The following is a 19,082-nucleotide window of genomic DNA, read 5'->3' on the forward strand; positions in this document are numbered from 1 at the left end:
GCAGGGACAGGAGCACCACAGGACCCCCAAACCTTCCTGCTTAAAATAGGTCCTGCCATCGGCTGCATCAAGACAAAACATATAAGATCTCTGATGGAAAGGAACTTTAATACAATTAGAATACAGAAATGCACAATACAGAAAAGACAAAGAATATAGTTTTTAACTCAAGCCCAAAGTTACTTATCCCCTTGTGAGTAAATGTCCAGCCAAACAGGGTTGGCCCAAAGCAAGACCTGAGAGTCCGCCATAAGTCTAAGGCATCTTCGGCAGGGACCCATAGAGAAGGGTCAAAAACTGCCAGACAAGTCTGGGAGAAAATGAGCAAAATCAAAACCAAGATAAAAGCTGGCATAGTTATTCTCCCTATGAGTCTCTCACCAACATGTTTCACCCAGTCCAGGGCCAAGAAGCAAGCACAGTTGCTTCACCTCTCTGTTCCACGTGCCTCTTCCAGGTCTTCTTCCAACTCTTTATCTTTCTTCCTCCCTTCTCCATTCTCTTCTCTACCTTCTTCGCCCTGCTCAGCTCCACCATCCTTTGGGTGGGGCAGGGAACCTGGAACCACCCCTTTTCCAGCCCCACCACACCCAACCCCCTAACCCACTGACTACTAGGCTGGAGGAGGCACCTGAAATATACAGCTTGGGCCCAAGAGAGGAGACAAAAAGGCAGCAAATTACAGAGGCCAGGTCTGCTCAGCACTCAGCCCCTCACTACAGAGAGCCCAGAATGGAGGGAGGATGCACTGAGACAGTCTGGAATAGGAACATTCCTAGCACTGCTTTATACATTATATGTAGTATGTAAATGTCAAAGTTGCTTTCACTCTATGTGATGACATGCTACCATGATTCTTTGGATTAAAAACATGCCATTAAAATTCATTTCTCCTGTTTAGTGGAAGGTGAGTAGAACACGTACACATATGAAAGAACAAAACTATAACCCCAAACATTAAAATAAAAAAACTGAAAAGAATTTCATTTTTCCTCTCTCATTTCCATGAGGATACTAGAACATTCTGAATTGCGTATGCCGCTCACAGTACAGTCCCTCTGGACAGTGCTGTCTAGATTCTTCAGTTCCAGCAGAAGCAGCCCAGAGTGGGGGGGGGGGTGCAGGCTGTGGGGTACCAGCTTATCTGATATTTTCAGAAAAGACAGAAGTCTAGGCTTTTATGTGAACTCGGACTTCAAAATGCTGGCAGTCGCTTCCAGTTTGGTTCTGCCATAAAACTCACCTGCAAGATATACCAGACTTGAAGGTCACCAGTTGGGAAGCTCAGATCCTCCTTTCCCCTGGCCCAAGCTTCCTTCTGTTCACCTTGTTACCCCCACTCACTGCTAACCCCTTCTTTGCCTCATTACAATTCCCTTCGAGAAGCTTCCTCCTTCCCCACCTGTGATGCACTGAGAGTAGCTGGTAAGGCCAGCCTGACCATCCTGGGAACTTACCATGAGCCAAATGCAATGCCTTGTGTGAGTTACATCCCACAGCAGCTCAGGGGGCTTGGGGGTGGGGTAAGCTGGGCATTACCTCCAGTGCCAGTTTCCATGGGGAAACCGAGACTTGAGACATGCCTGACATCACACAGCTGCTAGACGGGATAGCAGCAATTTGAACCCTGGTCTGGGTGGTGGCAAGGCCATTCTCCATCACACACACAGGGACCTGATGTGCAGAGGTGAGCAGCACTTGTTTGCTGAACTGAATCAAATCGTCACTGGCATGAAACTGAGCAGGTTGAGAGCAACGTTGCCCCCCAAGGGGCCATGTGGGAGTGACTGGAGATATTTCTGGGTAGCTCAACTAGTGGGTGGAGCAGAAGTTAACACATTTAGAATCCAGAGATGCTGCCAACATCCTATAATGAACAGGACTGCCCCCACAACATAGAAATACCTGTCCCTGCTGTCAATAGCACCCAGTGGGGAAGACCTGGGGCAGGCCCAGGCTGTAGATACTTAATAGTATTGTGCCCTGAACCCTTTTAGACAGCAATAACTGGCTAGATGCTTTTGTATGTGATACCCTGAGCACCAACAGTACTAACCTGAACCTTTCCTGCCCACTTCTCAAGTCAGGGTCAGGTACTGAAGGTACCACACCTCCTTTGTGCCCTCAGCCCTCTTTTATGCTCCACAGATCACCTTCACTTACACACAAGAGGCCTGAAGCCGAGAGCAGATGCCTGCTTGGAGGTGACTTGCTCAGCACAGGTTCCCCTAAACCTTCTTGTTTTACTGCCTTCCGCAGCTGCTGGACCAGAGGGTAAGCATCTGGGGCTGTTCTGGGAGGGCAGGCCCTGGGGATTCCCCACCTCCCAGAAGCTAGGGGACCTTGATGGAGATGAGAACTAGGGTTCCATTAATAGTTCCACTCACTTCACCCTGGTCTGCTTTGGAGCCTGCCAGAAAACGTGGCCACTGCAAGTTGGACCACTCAGCACCAAAGAGAACCCCACATGGCTGACAGCCCCAGGAAGCACAGGCCACCTTGGTTTTAGGATCAAGCCAGGAACCCTCTCACAATAGTACAAGCTTCTATTTAAAAATACTGGACTGAACGGAAGTAAGGTTACTGCCTGGGGGCAGATCTCTTTCCGTTGAAAGCGGAAATCCAGGCTTTAAGGCTTTAAAAATCAACAAAACTGGAGAGGGATTCAAAGAAGGCCCTGGCTCTGGCGGGGTGGAAGGCTGACAGTCAGGTCCTACCTCAGCCCAGGGCAGAATGTGGCACTCAAAGGACTTGGGTTCCCCATGGCCACCTATGCCTGAAGGCACCTGGGGTCCCCACTTGGAGGTCAGCAGCCTGCCAAAGTGTGGAGCTCTTGTGGGGTCCCAGAGGACTCAGACTTGGCTCTTTTCCAGTGACGGGGACAAAGGAGACCTGTATTAACTTCTCGCAATTTTAACTGAGATATAACCGAGTATTGGTTTAGATTATCAGTGTCAGTTCTACAACATAATGATTCAACATCTATGTTATCGCAAAGGGATCACCACAGTAAGTTTACTGGACAGCCATTACTGTGTTACAAATTCTTCCTTCCTGTAATGAGCTCTTTTAACATCTACACTCTCAGCTACTTTCTACTCTCAGCTACTTTCTGGTCTGCAACACAATATATTAACCAGTCACCAGACTCTAGATTAAGATTCCCAGGATTTAGTGATTTTCTAGCTGGGAGTTGGTGCCTGGGGAGCACAGCCCCCCTCATCCATTTGCCCACCCCCATCCTGCTTCACAGCCTCTGGCAACCACCCACCTGCTGTATTTCATTTCATTGCAATAATCAGCATCTCAAATACACATACCCTCTGACCTAGTAATTTCCTCTGGGAGTCTAAAAAATAATATAAAATACAAAAAGAATCTCACCTCACCAATGTACAGTCTGTTTTGCTCTAATCCATGCTTTGAAAACGCCAGTTTTATCCCAACACCACTAAAGTATGAGGACACAATGTTACCAAAATGCTTAATTCACAGCTGCTTATACAGCAACACTGGCTGAAGAGCTGGAGAGGCCCCCAGACCACACAGGCAACATCTGGCAGCTACCTCTGAGACAGGCCTGTCCACACCAGGGCCAGCAAGGGGTTTCCAATTCTGCATCTGATCTCAGATCTACAGCCCTCCCTTACCTTCACAGACTGCAATCCCGGTTGCCCATCACCACAGTCCCTGGGGGGCTTGCCCAAGGGAAGTGCAGTTATTTTGTATGATATCTCTGTATTTCTTATCCTGGAAACTTGTATAAAATTGTGTGACTGAGGGCCCTCCCCAGTGGTGCAACAGGTTAAAGCACAGCACTATGAAGCTACTGCAGACACATGAGTTTGATTCCCAGCCTGGGAGGTGACCTACATGGCACAGCAGACCTCTTCTGACCCACCTACTGCTCCCCTCAGCAGTGTATTTCAGTCAGTCGGCCTACTGTGCTTCCCACTCTGTCTCTGGTGATTCCTCTCACCACCCCCCAACCCCATACCTCTGGTCTGGACTCCAATTTTTGTATACATATATAAACAAATTTAAAAAAAATGTCTATAGCACCTGATGGGATCTAGGTGATAGGTTCTCTTTATTTTTTTCTATATACTGTATTTTGTACACTTCCAATTTTGCAAAATCATAAACCTTTTAAAAATTCCAGATAGCAAAAGATCAAAACCAAAGCAATGTTCAAGCAGGAAAATCACGCATGCTGCTAACCCAGCTTTCTTCATGACCACATCCTCTGTGCTGTGCTAAGCACGTGACCACCTGCTTCACCCACTGCCATGACAGTAACAGCACCCTGCACCAGCCTATCACCACACTTCCTCTCTTCTCTACCCTGTCTTCAGACTAAGGATTACTTTTCATGGTAACCATTTTGAAAGCCTTTAGGTTAGGGGCTTTCCACTGTAACTAATAATGAGCTAGAAATGGTTTTCTTTTGCAATTACCTAAGGATTAAGTAAGAATGAGCTTGACTTTGCACAAAATCACTTCTACTTTTTCTTCTGTAGTTAACTGCTGGCTTGTCTGTTAATGCTGACATTTTGAGCCTCTACAAGACTAAGATCAGGAAATCTAAAATCAGAGTCCTCTTCAGAAATGTCACCCACAAACTAGGATTTCTATGGTTTTGTGCATCAAGGGAAGTACTCAGGCAGGAAAGCAGCCAGGAGAAAAACTTCTCCAGCTACAGGACATCTAGAGATGATGGCAGCCATTACTTCCCCCACTCAAAGCAGCTGGGGCCCTAGGCATCATGTCAAACGGAAGTTCTAGCTCCACCACAAAACCCAGATGAAACCTGTCCCTGTATTGTAAAGGACACCCCCAGGAATAATGAAGTAGAAGGAATTAGGTCTCTGCACCACCATCAGTAAAGCAATACCTGCTTCACCTTCCTCTCTAAGGTGCTGAGGAAGCAGCATTTCTGCAGGGGATGAGGCCTGAGTGACAGGATCTCTGGTTCAGGCTGGGACTTCCGGAGCTGGTAACTAAGGAAGCACAGAGCAGAGGGTTCCAGGCCCTTCCTGTCCCTGGGCCCCAGAAGCCCCACACATAACAGTAGGTTGTGCTAGATCAGAGTATCACCAGTTATGGCATGGCAGGTACCAGAACAAATCCATCACCACACAGATCTCCTAGATTAACTATCCCTTGTCTTAATAATGAGAAGATCATGGGTTTGAAGTGGGGGGTGGGGGCTGGAATGCAGCCAGCTCAGTTTTGAAAATGAGCAATCACCAGCCCCACTTTAAAAAGGGTCCCTTGTTTTGGAGACCCACAAAATAACTTTTGAGTCAGATTAACTCCCTTTGTATGAAACTTCCATAGGGCAAGGGGAGTTTCACAGGCTAGCCCAGGCAGAAGTGACAACCAAAACTGACAAGAGGAAATCTCACCATCCTAAAAACACAGCTCTGCATATAGGTTTGAAAAAAATGAACTTTATGAATACAATGGGAGAGACCAGAATGTAACTGAACGTCAATTTCTAATAGAGAGAAAAAGAAAAATCAGTGAGCACCAACAGCATACATGAGAAAGACCAACCAAACCGGGCAAAGAAAGCAGAGGATGTGGTGAGCTGACCATTGGTCCAGCTGTCCTTGTGGGCAGAGCAGGCTCTGTTCTGGGAAGGCAAGGACACTGGCAGTGTCCAGGCAGAGGCCGCAAGGCTGAGGATGGCTTCCTTCTTCCACTAGGAGGAAGATGGAGCTTGGAAGTGGTGGAGAATGCCCAGCTCTCCACATACATGTGCAGAACCCAACGAAATCAGCAAAGGGCACAAATCAAGGCAGTCTGAGAGCCACAGGTGTCACTGACACAATCCTACCTCTCTGGCCACAGAACCTTTGCTCTGGTGGTGCTGCACCCCGTAACAGGAAGTGCTGGTTCGGAGGGGAGGCTAGTTACAAAAAGACCCCCAGATGGGGCAGGTTAGCCTGCAAATTGCCCTTAGATTTCGCAATCACCTGGGGATTTGTTAAAAAGCAGACTACCTGCAGAGCTGGGCTGGGGCCAGAAAATCTGCACTTCTAATGAGCTCCCTGAGGATGGTAACGCTGTCCATCCCGAAGCCACACTTTGGTCAAGTGGGTTCTTGTCCACTTTCAAAATAAAGAGAGCAGGTTCTGACCAGGTGGGCTTGGGACGTTCTCTGTGGTCCATAGCTCCTAAGAGGGGTTTTTGGGGGAACAGTGGTCTGCAAGCTTCGGGTGTCATAAGGTGGGTGATAGCTGACTTGGGAAAGAGGTGCCCAAGGAAGTTAACTAGCAGTTACTGTCTCAATAAGCGTTTTTCCCTCTGAGAAAGGAGATCCCACAGGCCTGGGTTTCCAGCACAACTCAGCAACTTGATTAATTCAGAGGCGAAAGACCCAGACAGGGACACCACGCAAACGTGTCAGGAATTAATCATTTGTGCCCCACCCACCCTCCACTAAAGCTCTCAGGCTCTTTATTCCTTTAGGGGAAGGTTCCTACACGGAGTCCCAGCTGTGACTCACTCACTCAATCAAATCTGATCCCTGCAGCGCAGTGTTCGAGAGGCTCTGGCTTTCCCCTCTGCCCAGCCCGAGCCCACCTTTACAGGCTTAACACCCCACCCCACCTCCACACCCCCACCGTCTTTCAGGCTTTAATTAGCCCGCCTTCAGGTGTGCCAGCTTCGCCGGCCCTTCCTCGCCGCCCGATCCCAGTCCTTCCAAGCAGCCGTTGCTCTATGCCCATGGCCCCGGCATTCTCGCCTCTTCAGAAGTATGCTTAGTGTCACAGTGTCGCGGTGGCTGCCTCGAGTGGCCCTCTCGTAAGTTGAGGTCCCACGAGTGCTCCATTGTCTCCCCCGCGGCGCCGAGCGCCGTGCCGGGCGCACAGGAAGTGCTGAGAAACTGGGCTAGGAGGGCAGCGGCCGCGCACAGAAAGGGCGCCCAGCGCGCTGAGGCTCTGCCGGGCAAAGTGAGGGTGCCCCCAGAGAACAAGGCTCACAGGGACGAATCCTTGGGACCCCTCGTTAAGGGCGGGGCAGTCCCTCTGCTCTCCGCCGAGTTTTAGGGGTGGCTGACCCGAACCGGGGCCCCTCCCTTCCTTCCGGGCAGCTCCACGCGCGCCCCGGGCCACCTACCCGCAGCGCCCTTACCTTGTAAACCTTGCCAAAGGCACCGTCACCCAGTTCGCCCACGATCTCCCACACCTCGTTGGGATCCACGTCCCGGCGGACGTGCTCATATTCGCGGGACTTTCTCTTCTCGAAGGTAGACAGGCGCAGGATGCGGCGGAAATTGGCGAAAGCCATAGCTGGGGGCGCGCGAGCCCGGAGCGAGTGGCTCCGGCTCGGGCACCGGCTCGGGCACCGGGCTGTGACTCCCGCGGCTGCAAGGAGGAGGGGCCGGAGGACGCCGGGGCTCCTGGGGGTTCTCCCCAGACCCGCCCTTCCTCGCCGCGCTACCCTGATCAAGTGCGCTCTGGGCTGCGCGCTGCGGGAGCACCCGGAACCGCGCAAGCGGCTGCGCTCCCCGCCCACGCTCCGTCCGGTCCTGGGGGTTGTTCCCGAGTGCCCGTCGTGCTCACGGCCGCCGCGTGCCTAGTGCAGCCCGCGACCCCTGGAGGCTCACTGAAGACCTTGCCCGGTGCCCGCCCACCGGCCCGGCTCCACCTGCCACTCCCCAGCAGCGCCCTGAGACCCCCTAATTGGCTGCGCGCGCTCCCGGCTCCGCCTGTCGCCGCAGGGCACTCTGGAAACTGTAGTCCCCCAAGTACCCCTGCTCCCACTGCCGCGGGTTGGGTCTCGGAGAGCTTGGGGGACCGCAGGGCGAGACCGTTCGGTGTCCGGGAGGCCAGCCGCGCGGCGTGGCTCCCCAAATTTTGTGGGAACGAAAGGGGAAGTGAATTGACTTCGCAGTCCGGGTTCATTGTTGCGAGTCAAGAAGATGAACCCACGTGAATCACTTAATCCTCTCCGCAGCTTCTCCGCCTGGAGGGCTGCGGTGCTTGCGCCCGCTTTGCGGGTGGGGAAGTTCATCTGAGCTAGGGCCTTAGCCCGAGGCGACATATCCTGTAGGAGAATCCGGGTTGCTTCCTCGACGTGGTGCTGCCTCCTAGTGTACGAAATGCTGCACCCTGGCTGAGGGGCTCAGTGCTTGGAGGTTCGATTCCCAAGCTTGTCTTGGGTTACCCAGAGGCTCACTGGTCCACCTTCATCCACCAACCCGGCAGGATTAGAGGACTGGGAGACAGAGTGCCTTTGAGACTTACTGATCACATGCTTCGTGATGGAGCTTCAGACATATTTGCATTTATATACTTTCAAATCTTTTCACCCTTAATTTCCAGGTTTTAGAAAATGAGCGCATTACGGGTGAAACAAGTCTGACCACCATCGCCCTGGATCCTGGCTGTTCCGGAATCATAGCCACTGTGCCCTGCCTGGGTGTTGGTGCGACATTCTTACCAAAAACTGCTAGGCGGTGCAGCATTACTTGCAGTAGTTAGGACATGGAACCTAAGTGCCCATTGGATTGAGAAGACGTGACATAACCACACAGTGAACATTATTCACCCAGATGGAAGGAGAAAGGATGCCATTTACACCAAAATGGAAGGCGTTTGAGGGAATTCTGTCTGTGCAGTAAATAAAATCTGAATGATAGACAAATATTGGGCATTTACAAAGTGTACAATTGCACAATAATACTAATAAACACTAATAAAAATACTAATTAAAAACTAGCGAACACTGATAAAAGTGAGACTTCTGAAGTTATGAGGGGAGAAAGGATTAAAAAAGAAAAACTTGTCAAAAGCTAAGAATATGCATTTCCTAGGCGACGCGGCACAAAGAGCAATAAACACTTTCCGTTTCTGCTCAAAAAGCAAACAAAACCATTATGTGGGTTCCAAGAGTCTCAAAAGTTATATACCTTAACTACAGCTCCCTCAGAACCAATCCAATCATATGACACCCTAGTAGCCCTCACCCCTCGCCAAACCACAAACATTGAGGTGTTTGTGCCTCCTCTGGGGCTCCATTCTTATTGAGAAGAACCCCTTGACAGGTTTGCAGGCAGCCCGCCGGGCGGCAGCAGCTGCGGTGGTGGACTGCGACAGCATCCGGACTCTAGGTTACTGTGCTGTTTGAAAGGTTCCCCATAACATAATGAGTGGTTTGAACTGTATAGGGTGTTTATCTTTAATTGTGGAAGAAAACGCAGTGCTAGAATGTGTTCTCTTAAAGCCCTACAATGCGCTTTCCAGATCTAGCCTTTGCTCTCTGTCTGTCTGTTAAACCCACCCACTGAGTTTTAACTTCAATTTTTTTTTTCATTCTTAGAAATGAAATTTTAGGGGTCTCCTTGGTGGTGGGGCGCAACGGGTTAAAGCAGGGCGCTACGAAGTTAGCTGCAGCCACTTCAGCTCGAGTTCCATCCCCATTCAGGGAGGTGACCCCATGGCACAGCAGACCTCTCCTGTCTTACCTGCTGCTCCCCTCAGCAGTGTACTTCATATGAACTGCCTGCCTGTTCTGCTTCCCACTGTCTGGTGAATCCTCTCGCTGCCCTTGCACCTCTGGCCTGTACCATAGTTCGATATGCATAAGTAAACAAATCTTTTAAAAATAAATGAAATTTTGGTCACTTTTCATATTAGTTCAGCTTCCATACATCACTGTTTCTGCCATCATTTTAAAGTGTGTCTTTCTGAAACAGGAGAAGGGGAGGTTCCAGGTTCCCTGCCCCACCCAGAAGCAGGGTGGAGCTGAGAAGAGACTGTGGAGAACTAAGCAGGATAGAGAGCCAGGAGACCTGAGGAAGCCACAGAGCAAAGAGAGACCTGAAGAAACCTTTATTTCTTGGCCCTAGACTGGTTGAAAAAGATGTGCGTAAGAGACCTGTGTGAAGGTTGACTATGGCAGTGTTTATATTGATTTTGATTTTGTACTTTTCCTCCCAGATTTGTCTGGCCCTGTCTGACCCTTTCCTATGGGTCTCTGCCAGAAGGTGCTTTAGTCTTGTGGCGGGCTTTCAGGCCTTGCTTTCGACCAATCCCTTTTGGGTTGGCTTTTGCCCACGAGGGGATGGGTTACTTCAGGTGTTTGATTTAGAAATTATATTGTCTTCTGTGTTTTATTGTCATCTGTGTTGTACACTCACTGTATTAAAATTCCTTTTCACTAAAGTCTTATATGTTTTGTCTTGATGCAGCAGATGGCAGAACCTATTTAGAGCAGGCAGGTTTGGGGGTTCAGTGGTGCCCCTCTCCCTGCTCTTAACAGTTCTGCTACCTTTAAAAAATTGTACAATTACAGCATAAACTATATCTGGTAATTCTAATAGCTTAAGTATTTGCAGTCTGGTTCTGCTGTTTCTGCTGCTTCTTACTCATGGTGTAGTTTTCCCATGTGTCTAGTTTCCTTGGAAAATTCTTTCTTGAAAAAATTCTTCATTGAGCCCTAGAGTATCTTCTTGAAACATAATTGCTTTCCTAGGTGCCTGCAGTATGATCAGTGAACTCTTAATTTTTCATTTTGGGGGACCATAATCATACTGTGAATGTGGGTTGCAGACAGGAAGCAGGGTCCCTCTGGTTAGAAGTGCTCACTCCATAGCCATACCCTTAAGTCTCCTGGAGTACAGAGCGGAGGGTATGTTTTAGGGTGACCTTTATACTGAATGCAGAGCACTTTGATATCCCAGCTTTTTTTTTTTTTTTGAAGATTTATTTATTCATACAGAATTGGGGTACAGGCCAGAGATGCGGAGGGTGAGAGGATTCACCAGAGACAGAGTGGGGAGCAGAACAGGCAGATCGTTGAAGTACACTGCTGAGGGGAGCAGCGGGCGGGTCAGGAGAGGTCTGCCACGCCATGTGGTCACCTCCGGGGCAGGCGGCAATCGAACTCATGCGGAAGTGGCTTTAGCTTCCTAGTGCTGTGCTTTAACCCGCTGCGCCACCAGGTGGGCCATCCCAGCTTTTTTTAAAGATTCATTTATTTATGCACACAAGAACTGCAGTGTAGGAGTGTAGGCCTGAAGGCCAGAGGTACAGGGCAGGGGATGTGGTAAGCGTATTCACCAGAGGCAGTATGGAGAGCAGAACAAAAAGATAAACTGAAATACACAGCTGAGAGGAGCAGCTGGTGAGACGAGAGGTCAGCTGTGCTATGCGGTCACCTCCCAGGCTGGCCAGGCACTGAAGTCTGCCGCAGTGGCTGCCCAACAGCTTGAAAGCACTGTCTTCACCCACTGCGCAACCAGGGAGGCCCTGCTTTCACTTTAAAAAAAATAAAAAATTTATTGGCCCTCCCTGGTAGCACAGCGGGGTAGAGCACAGCACTAAACTAACGCTACCTCCTCATAAGCTACCTCCTCATAAGTTTGATCCCTGCCAGCCCCGGAGGTGATCCACATGGTGGGGCAGACCTCTCCTGACCCGACCACTGCTCCCCGCTCTGTATCTGATGAATCCTCTCACTGCCCGTGCACCTCTAGCCTGTACCCCAGTTCTGTATGAATAAATAAATCTTTAAAAAAAGTATTTATGTAAACAAGAGCTCAGGTGTAGGCCAGAGGTGTTTTAAATGGTAAGTGTTCAACATGTTAAGACTCCCTACTTTTTTTTTTTAATATTTATTTATTTATTCGTACAGAACTGGGGTACAGGCCAGAGATGCGGAGGGTGAGAGGATTCACCAGAGACAGAGCAGAAAGCAGAACAGGCAGATCTAGGAAGTACACTGCTGAGGGGAGCAGCGGGCGGGTCAGGAGAGGTCTGCCACGCCATGTGGTCACCTCCGGGGCAGGCGGCAATCGAACTCATGCGGAAGTGGCTTTAGCTTCTTAGTGCAGTGCTTTAACCTGCTGCGCCACCAGGGAGGGCCGAGAGACTCCCTGCTTTTACTGGGCCATTGGCTTTATTTTTGTGCTAACCACCTTCCATCCCTTTATGCAATGAAAACCAAAATTACCTCTCTGCGGATTCCTGCCTGTTTCCTCCTTCAGCTCTTTGGTATTGCCAATGATTTTGACTATAGAATCATTAGTTGTTAGAGAGGAAGTTTACCCACATAACCTAGCCCGTCACATTATAAAATCATTTAATTCTTTGAAATAGCTTCTGTAACTTAGAATTTATTCAGTCAGTCCTTACAGATTTAGAAAAAAATTCACATAAAACCATTTTTTTTTAAAAAAGATTTATGTATACAAAACTGGGGTATAGGCCAGAGGTGCAGAGGTGGTGAGAGGATTCATCAGAGACAGAGTGGGGAGCAGAACAGGCAGATCAACAAAATACACTGCTGAGGGGAGCAGCGGGCGGGTCAGGACAGGACTGCTGTGTCATGTGGGTCACCTCCCTGGCCAGGGATCCAACTCAGGCCATCACAGTGAACTGTCATGGTGGCAGCACTGAGACTTAACCCATAAGCCACCAACCTAACATACCTTTTTTCTTTTTAATAACCAAAGGGGTGGGTTTATTATAAAAGGGTGGGTTTATTATAAAAGGGTAGGTTTATTATAAAAAGGGAGAGAAGAGTGAAGGACACTTGCACAGACAGGAGCAGGCAGAAGGGATAGGATTGCTGACAGAGAGGTATGCACAGTCCCAGGCAGGCAGCTCTGGCAGAGAGCTGCTGTTAAAACTTCATAATGCAATGTCACTTCAATTTTAAAAACATTTAAAAACCACTTTAAAATACATTCAGATATTTACTGATGAGAAACTGTATCTAGTATTTGTTCCCGAATAATCCAGTGACAGTAGGGGTGAAATAAGATTGGCCCTGCTTGGTCACTACTGAAGCTGAGTGATACGTTTATTGTACTAATGTCTCTATTTGGGGATCTATTTGGAATCTTTCATTATAAAGAACATAAGTCCTGATATACTAATCACTTACTACTTTGTTTTCTTATCATTGACTTGTGGTTTGGTCTTTATAAACAATGTCCTTTTCTCTGGTTTTAATACTGTACTTGTTCTATGTTCTTTTAGTACTTTTTCATAGTTTTATTAGATTTTCCTTATTTTCTAATAAAGGCATTTAGGTTACCCTCCCCTAGAACCACCCTGGCCATGCTGCTCAGTTTTCAAGTATGGACATCCTTCTGTTCATTTCTAGATGGTCTGTGATTTTAGTTTAGACCTGGTTATATTTCAGTGACAGGAATAATCAAGTTATTAAGAGGTTTAGGACAATTATCTGTAGCAAAGCTGGAAAACGGGGAGGAAGTAATTCTAATTTTTATTGACTGTTTCCCATGATGCTTTTCCCTAGGAAAACCATTAGCTCTGCCAAGGCTTCTCTCTAGCCAACATTCTAGATTCAAGGCAGTGTTCTCTATTCTACTAGAGGTTGCCAGAGCCTTTGATTTGAGGCACACCAGAATGAAACTGAAGCATGGGTCATTTCTGTGGTACCTCTATCTGGATAAACTCTACTGCTTGCTGTCTGTGAGAAATGTGAGGGCCTTGATGGAATATTTTCACCTTCTTGACGTGCACCGTAACAACACCTTGAATGGTCAGTACTTTCAAAAAGATTATTACCTAGTTGTTAACTAATATTCAGGGGATTTGCAGAATCAAATTATTTCATTCAAAAATGTTCACCTTCTATATGAAGTACAGAGAATTGAGACAGATGAGGCTAGAACTGTAGGGTAAGGCTGGATCCTGAATCTACTCATTTTTCTCGATGATTTGGAGACCATTCTCTTAAAATCTCATTTTCATCTGTAAATGAGGTCTCCAATAATGGAATCCTTCTCATAGTTGAGAAGAAAGGTAACTGAAATGAGATGATGTAGGGGAAATGCTTAACACTGTGTCTTGAACATTGGAGGATTTAATAAAAGTGTTTGTTAGTATAATTATTCCTGGGGATACACCACACTCACACTTAAAACCCAGTCATCAAGACTTTTAATCTGCTACATGGGAGGTTTGAATCAAGTGATGTACAAGATTTCATATAATTCTTGGTACTTGAGACCAAAATGTGGTCTAGACCCTGCCTTTGAGCACACAAAGTAGTAAAAGATCGATCGATCAATACTTACATTTTTAAGGATGGGGTAGACACAGAGTATCATTCATTGTGACCCGAAATGTCATTTGTGAATAAAAGGCTTCTTCCATGGATTTTTCAAGAGTGCATTCACTCTTTAAAAGGACACCTTCATTTTTCATAATTTCATGCCTCAGTTCTTCTCTTCATGTTAGTTTACCAAGGATGCTACTAAAGGTTGGCTGTAATCTAGCGCTGGAGAGGACAAATGCAGGTGCCCAGAGAGTGAGGAGGAAAACTAGGACTGGGCACAAGGCTTTCTGACTTCAAAGCCCACCTCAGTCTCACTGGGCACATTAACTGAGGAGTATGATGTCCCCAGGAATGATATCACTCCTCCAGTGATTAATACCCAAGGGTTTCATCAAACTCATTTCTTCTGTTGACCAAGGGACTGGAGCAAAGGCACCACAGTTTTGCCTTCTGAGGAGGTAGGCACTTCAAGCCATGAAAACTTGGGAGGGCCTAAACCAGCCAGCTTAAACACAGTATGAAGTAGCTACTAATCCCGCATTTAGACACTCCCCAAGAAGCAACTACATATCACTGTGTGAGATACAATGTGGTTCACATCTGCTGTGGGGGAAAGAATATGAGAGGCCATCAGAATCCCATGCCCCCGACACCCCCCAATTTCCCTATCATCACACTGTGGTATCTGGTTCACCGTGAACTCAGCTGGCTTCAGCTGGAACCCCAACCACAGAATACATTTGACATATTCAGCAAAGCCACAGCTTAGCATCAATTGATGCTTGCCATCAATTGGTACAGGGACATCCTATGCAGAAAAGCCACACCTGAAAGTCCCTTACAGCCAGTACAGCCACACAGCCCTGCATAAATCTATCACCATCTTCCTTTCTCTCACCTTATATTTCCTGATACCTAAACTGAGAAAACCATTCCTTGTTTTCTAAATTAGTCTTTATTTCTGATTGTGTATGACTGAATACTTAACAAATATGCAAAGAGATGGCTTCCCTGTGGAAAGTACAAGGTTGTGGAGTCCAACCACCTTTGGATTCCAGCTCTGCCACTTACCCCACAGCAGCAGCACACTGCTAGGAGTTTGTTAGAAATACAGGCTCATTAAAAAAAAAAAAAAAGGGGAGGGGGGAGGAGAGGCCTCCCTGGTGGCCCAGTGGTTAAGTTTCAGCTGTCAAGCTATCACCAGCCACTGCAATATGAGTTCGATCCCTGGCCAGAGCTGACCCAGATGGACTGCAGACCCGTTCTGTCTGGCCCGCTGCTCCCCTCAGCAGTGTATTTCAGCAGGTCCTCCTGTTTTATTCCCCATTGTCCTTGGTGAATTCCCTCACCCCCTGCATCCCTGGTGTCTACATCTCAGTTCCAAGCAAAATTAAATTTAAAGAAAGAAATGCAGGCTCAATCCCACATCAGAAGCTGTATTTTTACAAGATCTTAAGATTGGTGTGCTCTCTGCAGTTGGAGAAGCACTGACACAAAGCAGTGAAGCTGAGGCTTATTACAAGAGTGTGATATCACTGTCCTGGAGGGTCGTCAAGGTTCAGTGAGATGGACATGGCCAGCACTGAGCACCTCCTTTGTTCGAAGATTGCTCCCTCCCCACACCACCACACACATGATGGATACAGCTAAATGGTTTTTAAATGTTTTTAATTATCTCAAGAGAAAGGAGGTACTCCTAGAAGTATCGCCAGTCCCATGGAGTGTGGAGCTCTTCTCTGTACCAGTTCCATAGACAGGTTTGTCACGGTCCTTCCCTGACTGTCGATACAGCTTTCTGTCCTGGTGAGCATGGGAGCTGGAGAGGAACCAATTCCTCTGGACATCTCTCTTCATGCTCCGTGGCACAGAGCTTCCCCACACAGCTAAAGGATACTTACAGTCTGAAGAACCGTGGAAGGTAGAATAGCAAAGTCAGAAAAAATTACTGTCATCGCTATCCCCAGGTCAAGAAGCTTCCCACACCATTCCCACTGATGTGGTTCTTTGTTGTTCAGCATTCTGAACGCCCTAGTCACCCATCTCCTTGTGTCCCCACCTCACCAGATGTGCTGTTCTACCACCTTCTCCATCATGTGACGGACTTGAAACGGACACAGATCATGACTATCTTCAACATGCTAGATTGGAATGCTATCGGTGAGATTGGTTTTGACCAGTTCTACATGCTGGTTTGCATCCTGCTGGCACAGGAGGTGGGTAACAAACCAGGATCTGAGGAAAGGGAGGCAGGTTGGGCTGTTGTCATCACCTGGCTAAAGGTAGCACTAAACTAAAAGTGCATCAGAATTTTTCCCCTTTCACTCAAACTAGGAAGGAAACAACACATGTGCTCTCTAAATGGTCCATCCATAATCTAGGCATTCCCAAGCCGCTCTCCCCATTGCACCTCACTTATCGTTAGCCTTCCACCATTATCTCTTTCTAAAGAGCCCATCTCACCCTCCGACACCCACGGCATGCCCTCCCTCTCCTCCCAAGGGCTTTGCTCTCTTAGGAATCCTTTCCTCAGAGTATACCAAGGGAACAGAGAAACTCTTCTTTGCTCCCACCTCCCCACCTTATTTTACCTGTATACATGTTTCCTACTTCTTGAGGGTTGGCATCATCATTTTATCACCATGTAGTCATGTTTCACACCAGATTTTCACTGAGCTCAGGAACATGCCTTCTTGTGACTGGAGTTGTGTCAAGCAGAACTGAACTATGGGTAACCTTAAGTGCCCTGTGAACACAGGGGCAAAAAAGGACTTGATACAGTGATCCTCAAACCCCTGCAACCCTGAGCTGCCTGTTGCCTTTTAGTGATCTAGAAAATGGACAGGTGAATAGCTGAATCTTAATGGAGCAAGTTGAGAAGGCAGCCCTGAAAACACTACTTTTCTGCCGTCTTTCTCTCCAAACAGAACCACCTAGAGGAACAGTTCATCTTCCGCCATTCCCGCCCTGTGTTTGAGCTGCTGGACCTAGATGGGGACCGGAGAGTTGGTGTCAACAACTTCAACATGTACAGCTTTCTCTTCAATATCAATAAACAGGAAATCAGAGAGCTCTACCACGACTTTGACATCACAGGGGACCGTGTAAGTGCAACTCCCTCCAGTGTTGCCGGCATTTGTTATCCAAAGGCAAAGGACAATGTCCTATCCTTCCAATCTAGATGGGCAAGGGGGAAGCTGGGAAGAACTTTCTCCAGCTCATCCTGGCCCTGGGATCAGTAAAAACCAGAGAGATTTATAGGCATGTGGAAGGGAGTGAGGACTAAATAACAAAGTGCTACATCATATAACATGTTTAGAGAAGGAAATTTCATTTAGAAGTTAAAAGAAGGAAATAAATCTGGCAAGCGGTAGTATTGGAGAAAGGGTTTAGAGATTTGTATTCGGTAGTGGAAATGCATGAGCAACAATTCTAAGAGACAACAGTGGCAGTGCAGACAGCAAATTCTGCCTCTTTAAGGAAGTAAAGTAAGTGAGGGTACCAAGAACCAAGTTAGTGGGGAAAGACAGATCCCACTTTGAAGGAGCTGATATGCAAGCCTGAAGTATGTGAACTTAACATAGTAAAGAAAGTGATACATGGCTCCATTAGAGTCTACAATGCACTATCTGTTCCTAGCTCCTAGCCTACCAACATACTATAATTACATCTTAATTACTAAGCCTCTTTAAGTTTCCAAGTTTTTAAATGAGGAATGATTACAATCCTGCTGTTATCTGAAACAAAGTACCAACTCCTTCTAAAATAATTTTTCTTTTCCCCCTTCTTCCCAACAAAAGCGCCTTAATTACAAGGAATTTAAGCTGTTTACTATCTTCTCCATGGACAAATACCAGAAAAGGCAAAAAGCAGAAGGGAAAAATAAAAAAAGTCTGTTCAGACAGAAACTATCACAAATTAATGCAAGTTTTCTTGGATTAACTGTATCTCAAAGTACAATAAAGTAATTACAACTTAATGTATAAAAATAAAGTTGAGCATCAAAGTGGACATCTTTTCATTGACCTTCATCTGCATAATATTCATAACTGGTTCTTAATTTTAATAACCCCTGGCCTCACATGAGTCACAATAATGGGATGTGAAGTAACCACTTTATCTTTGTCAACATGTTCCAATTCTGCTGCTCTCAGATCAGCCAATTCAGTAGGTCATGCATCAAGTAATTACCAATATATACTGTAGTTACACAGTAGAAAGCAGGCAGTGCTTTCTCTTTTCCAGAGGCACCTGATACTTTCAGAATCCTTTGTTCTCCCTATTCATAGGTTAAAATCGCCCAGACACAAACACTGCAAACTGGCAAATGGTGACATACCTGGGACCATATGGGAAACTGACTTCCTAGAACCTGAATTGCTGATGTGTTAGGTGCTTAAGTAACTGTATCAAATTAAGTTGGGTAAAATGATTGTGATGTGCCTTTACTTTATTTATGATGTAATGTCTTGATAATTTTAAAATGTTTTTTTGCATGGGACTTGTGAGCCCTCCCTACCTAACCTCATGATGTTAATGATGAGAGCTAACATTTGGTCAGTGCACGCTCTGGGTTCAGATGCATGCCTATATTTATCCCCATACCACCCTGTGAATAAGGGTTCTCAATTTGTAGATGAGGAAATTGAGAACCTATCCAGCAGGAGGACCAAGATTCAAATTCAAGGCCTATCATCAGGTGCCTGTGGTTGAAACAAGTGATCTGAGTAACTCACATTAGTTTTAGCAAATTCCAAATCATCTGCTAGTTTTCCACTGGTTCAGACATTCCTTCTGCTAATGCTAATTAATGCTAATTACCACATAGTCTTCTCCCATAAGTCTTTGAGAACAAATTTGGCAATTAATGAAACACGGCTCACTGATAATAAACCAAAAATTTCTTAAAGATACATTATGCAATAAAACTGACCATAGGGCATTCCTTGAGTTCCAGAGTACCTTTCAATCATCAACAATCAGTCAACGTGCAGCAGACGGCTTATCTAAGTTGTCACGCATAAATTAAATGCTATAAT

General features: G+C 46.8%; 2 protein-coding genes across 2 annotated transcripts in view; one reads left to right on the forward strand and one right to left on the reverse strand.

The window, feature by feature from the left end:
• STK10 (serine/threonine kinase 10) overlaps positions 1-7,441 on the reverse strand; it is a 111,695-nt gene extending 104,254 nt beyond the window's left edge. The window contains exon 1 of the mRNA XM_004679219.2: positions 7,144-7,441. Coding sequence (XP_004679276.1) covers positions 7,144-7,299 — 156 coding nt within the window. The 5' untranslated portion in view covers positions 7,300-7,441. The remainder of the gene's footprint in view (positions 1-7,143) is intronic.
• Positions 7,442-13,391: 5,950 nt separating this feature from the next.
• Positions 13,392-18,756, forward strand: EFCAB9 (EF-hand calcium binding domain 9). Its single transcript, XM_004679547.1, has 5 exons — positions 13,392-13,527; positions 16,111-16,259; positions 16,971-17,147; positions 17,844-17,934; positions 18,680-18,756. The coding sequence occupies exons 1-5, from the start codon at positions 13,392-13,394 to the stop codon at positions 18,754-18,756; spliced, it is 630 nt and encodes a 209-aa protein (XP_004679604.1).
• The last annotated feature ends 326 nt before the right edge of the window (positions 18,757-19,082 follow it).

The sequence above is a fragment of the Condylura cristata genome, unplaced genomic scaffold (genome assembly GCF_000260355.1).
Source record: "Condylura cristata isolate star-nosed mole 26May11 unplaced genomic scaffold, ConCri1.0 scaffold00008, whole genome shotgun sequence".
In the NCBI taxonomy this organism is placed as follows: Eukaryota; Metazoa; Chordata; class Mammalia; order Eulipotyphla; family Talpidae; genus Condylura; species Condylura cristata.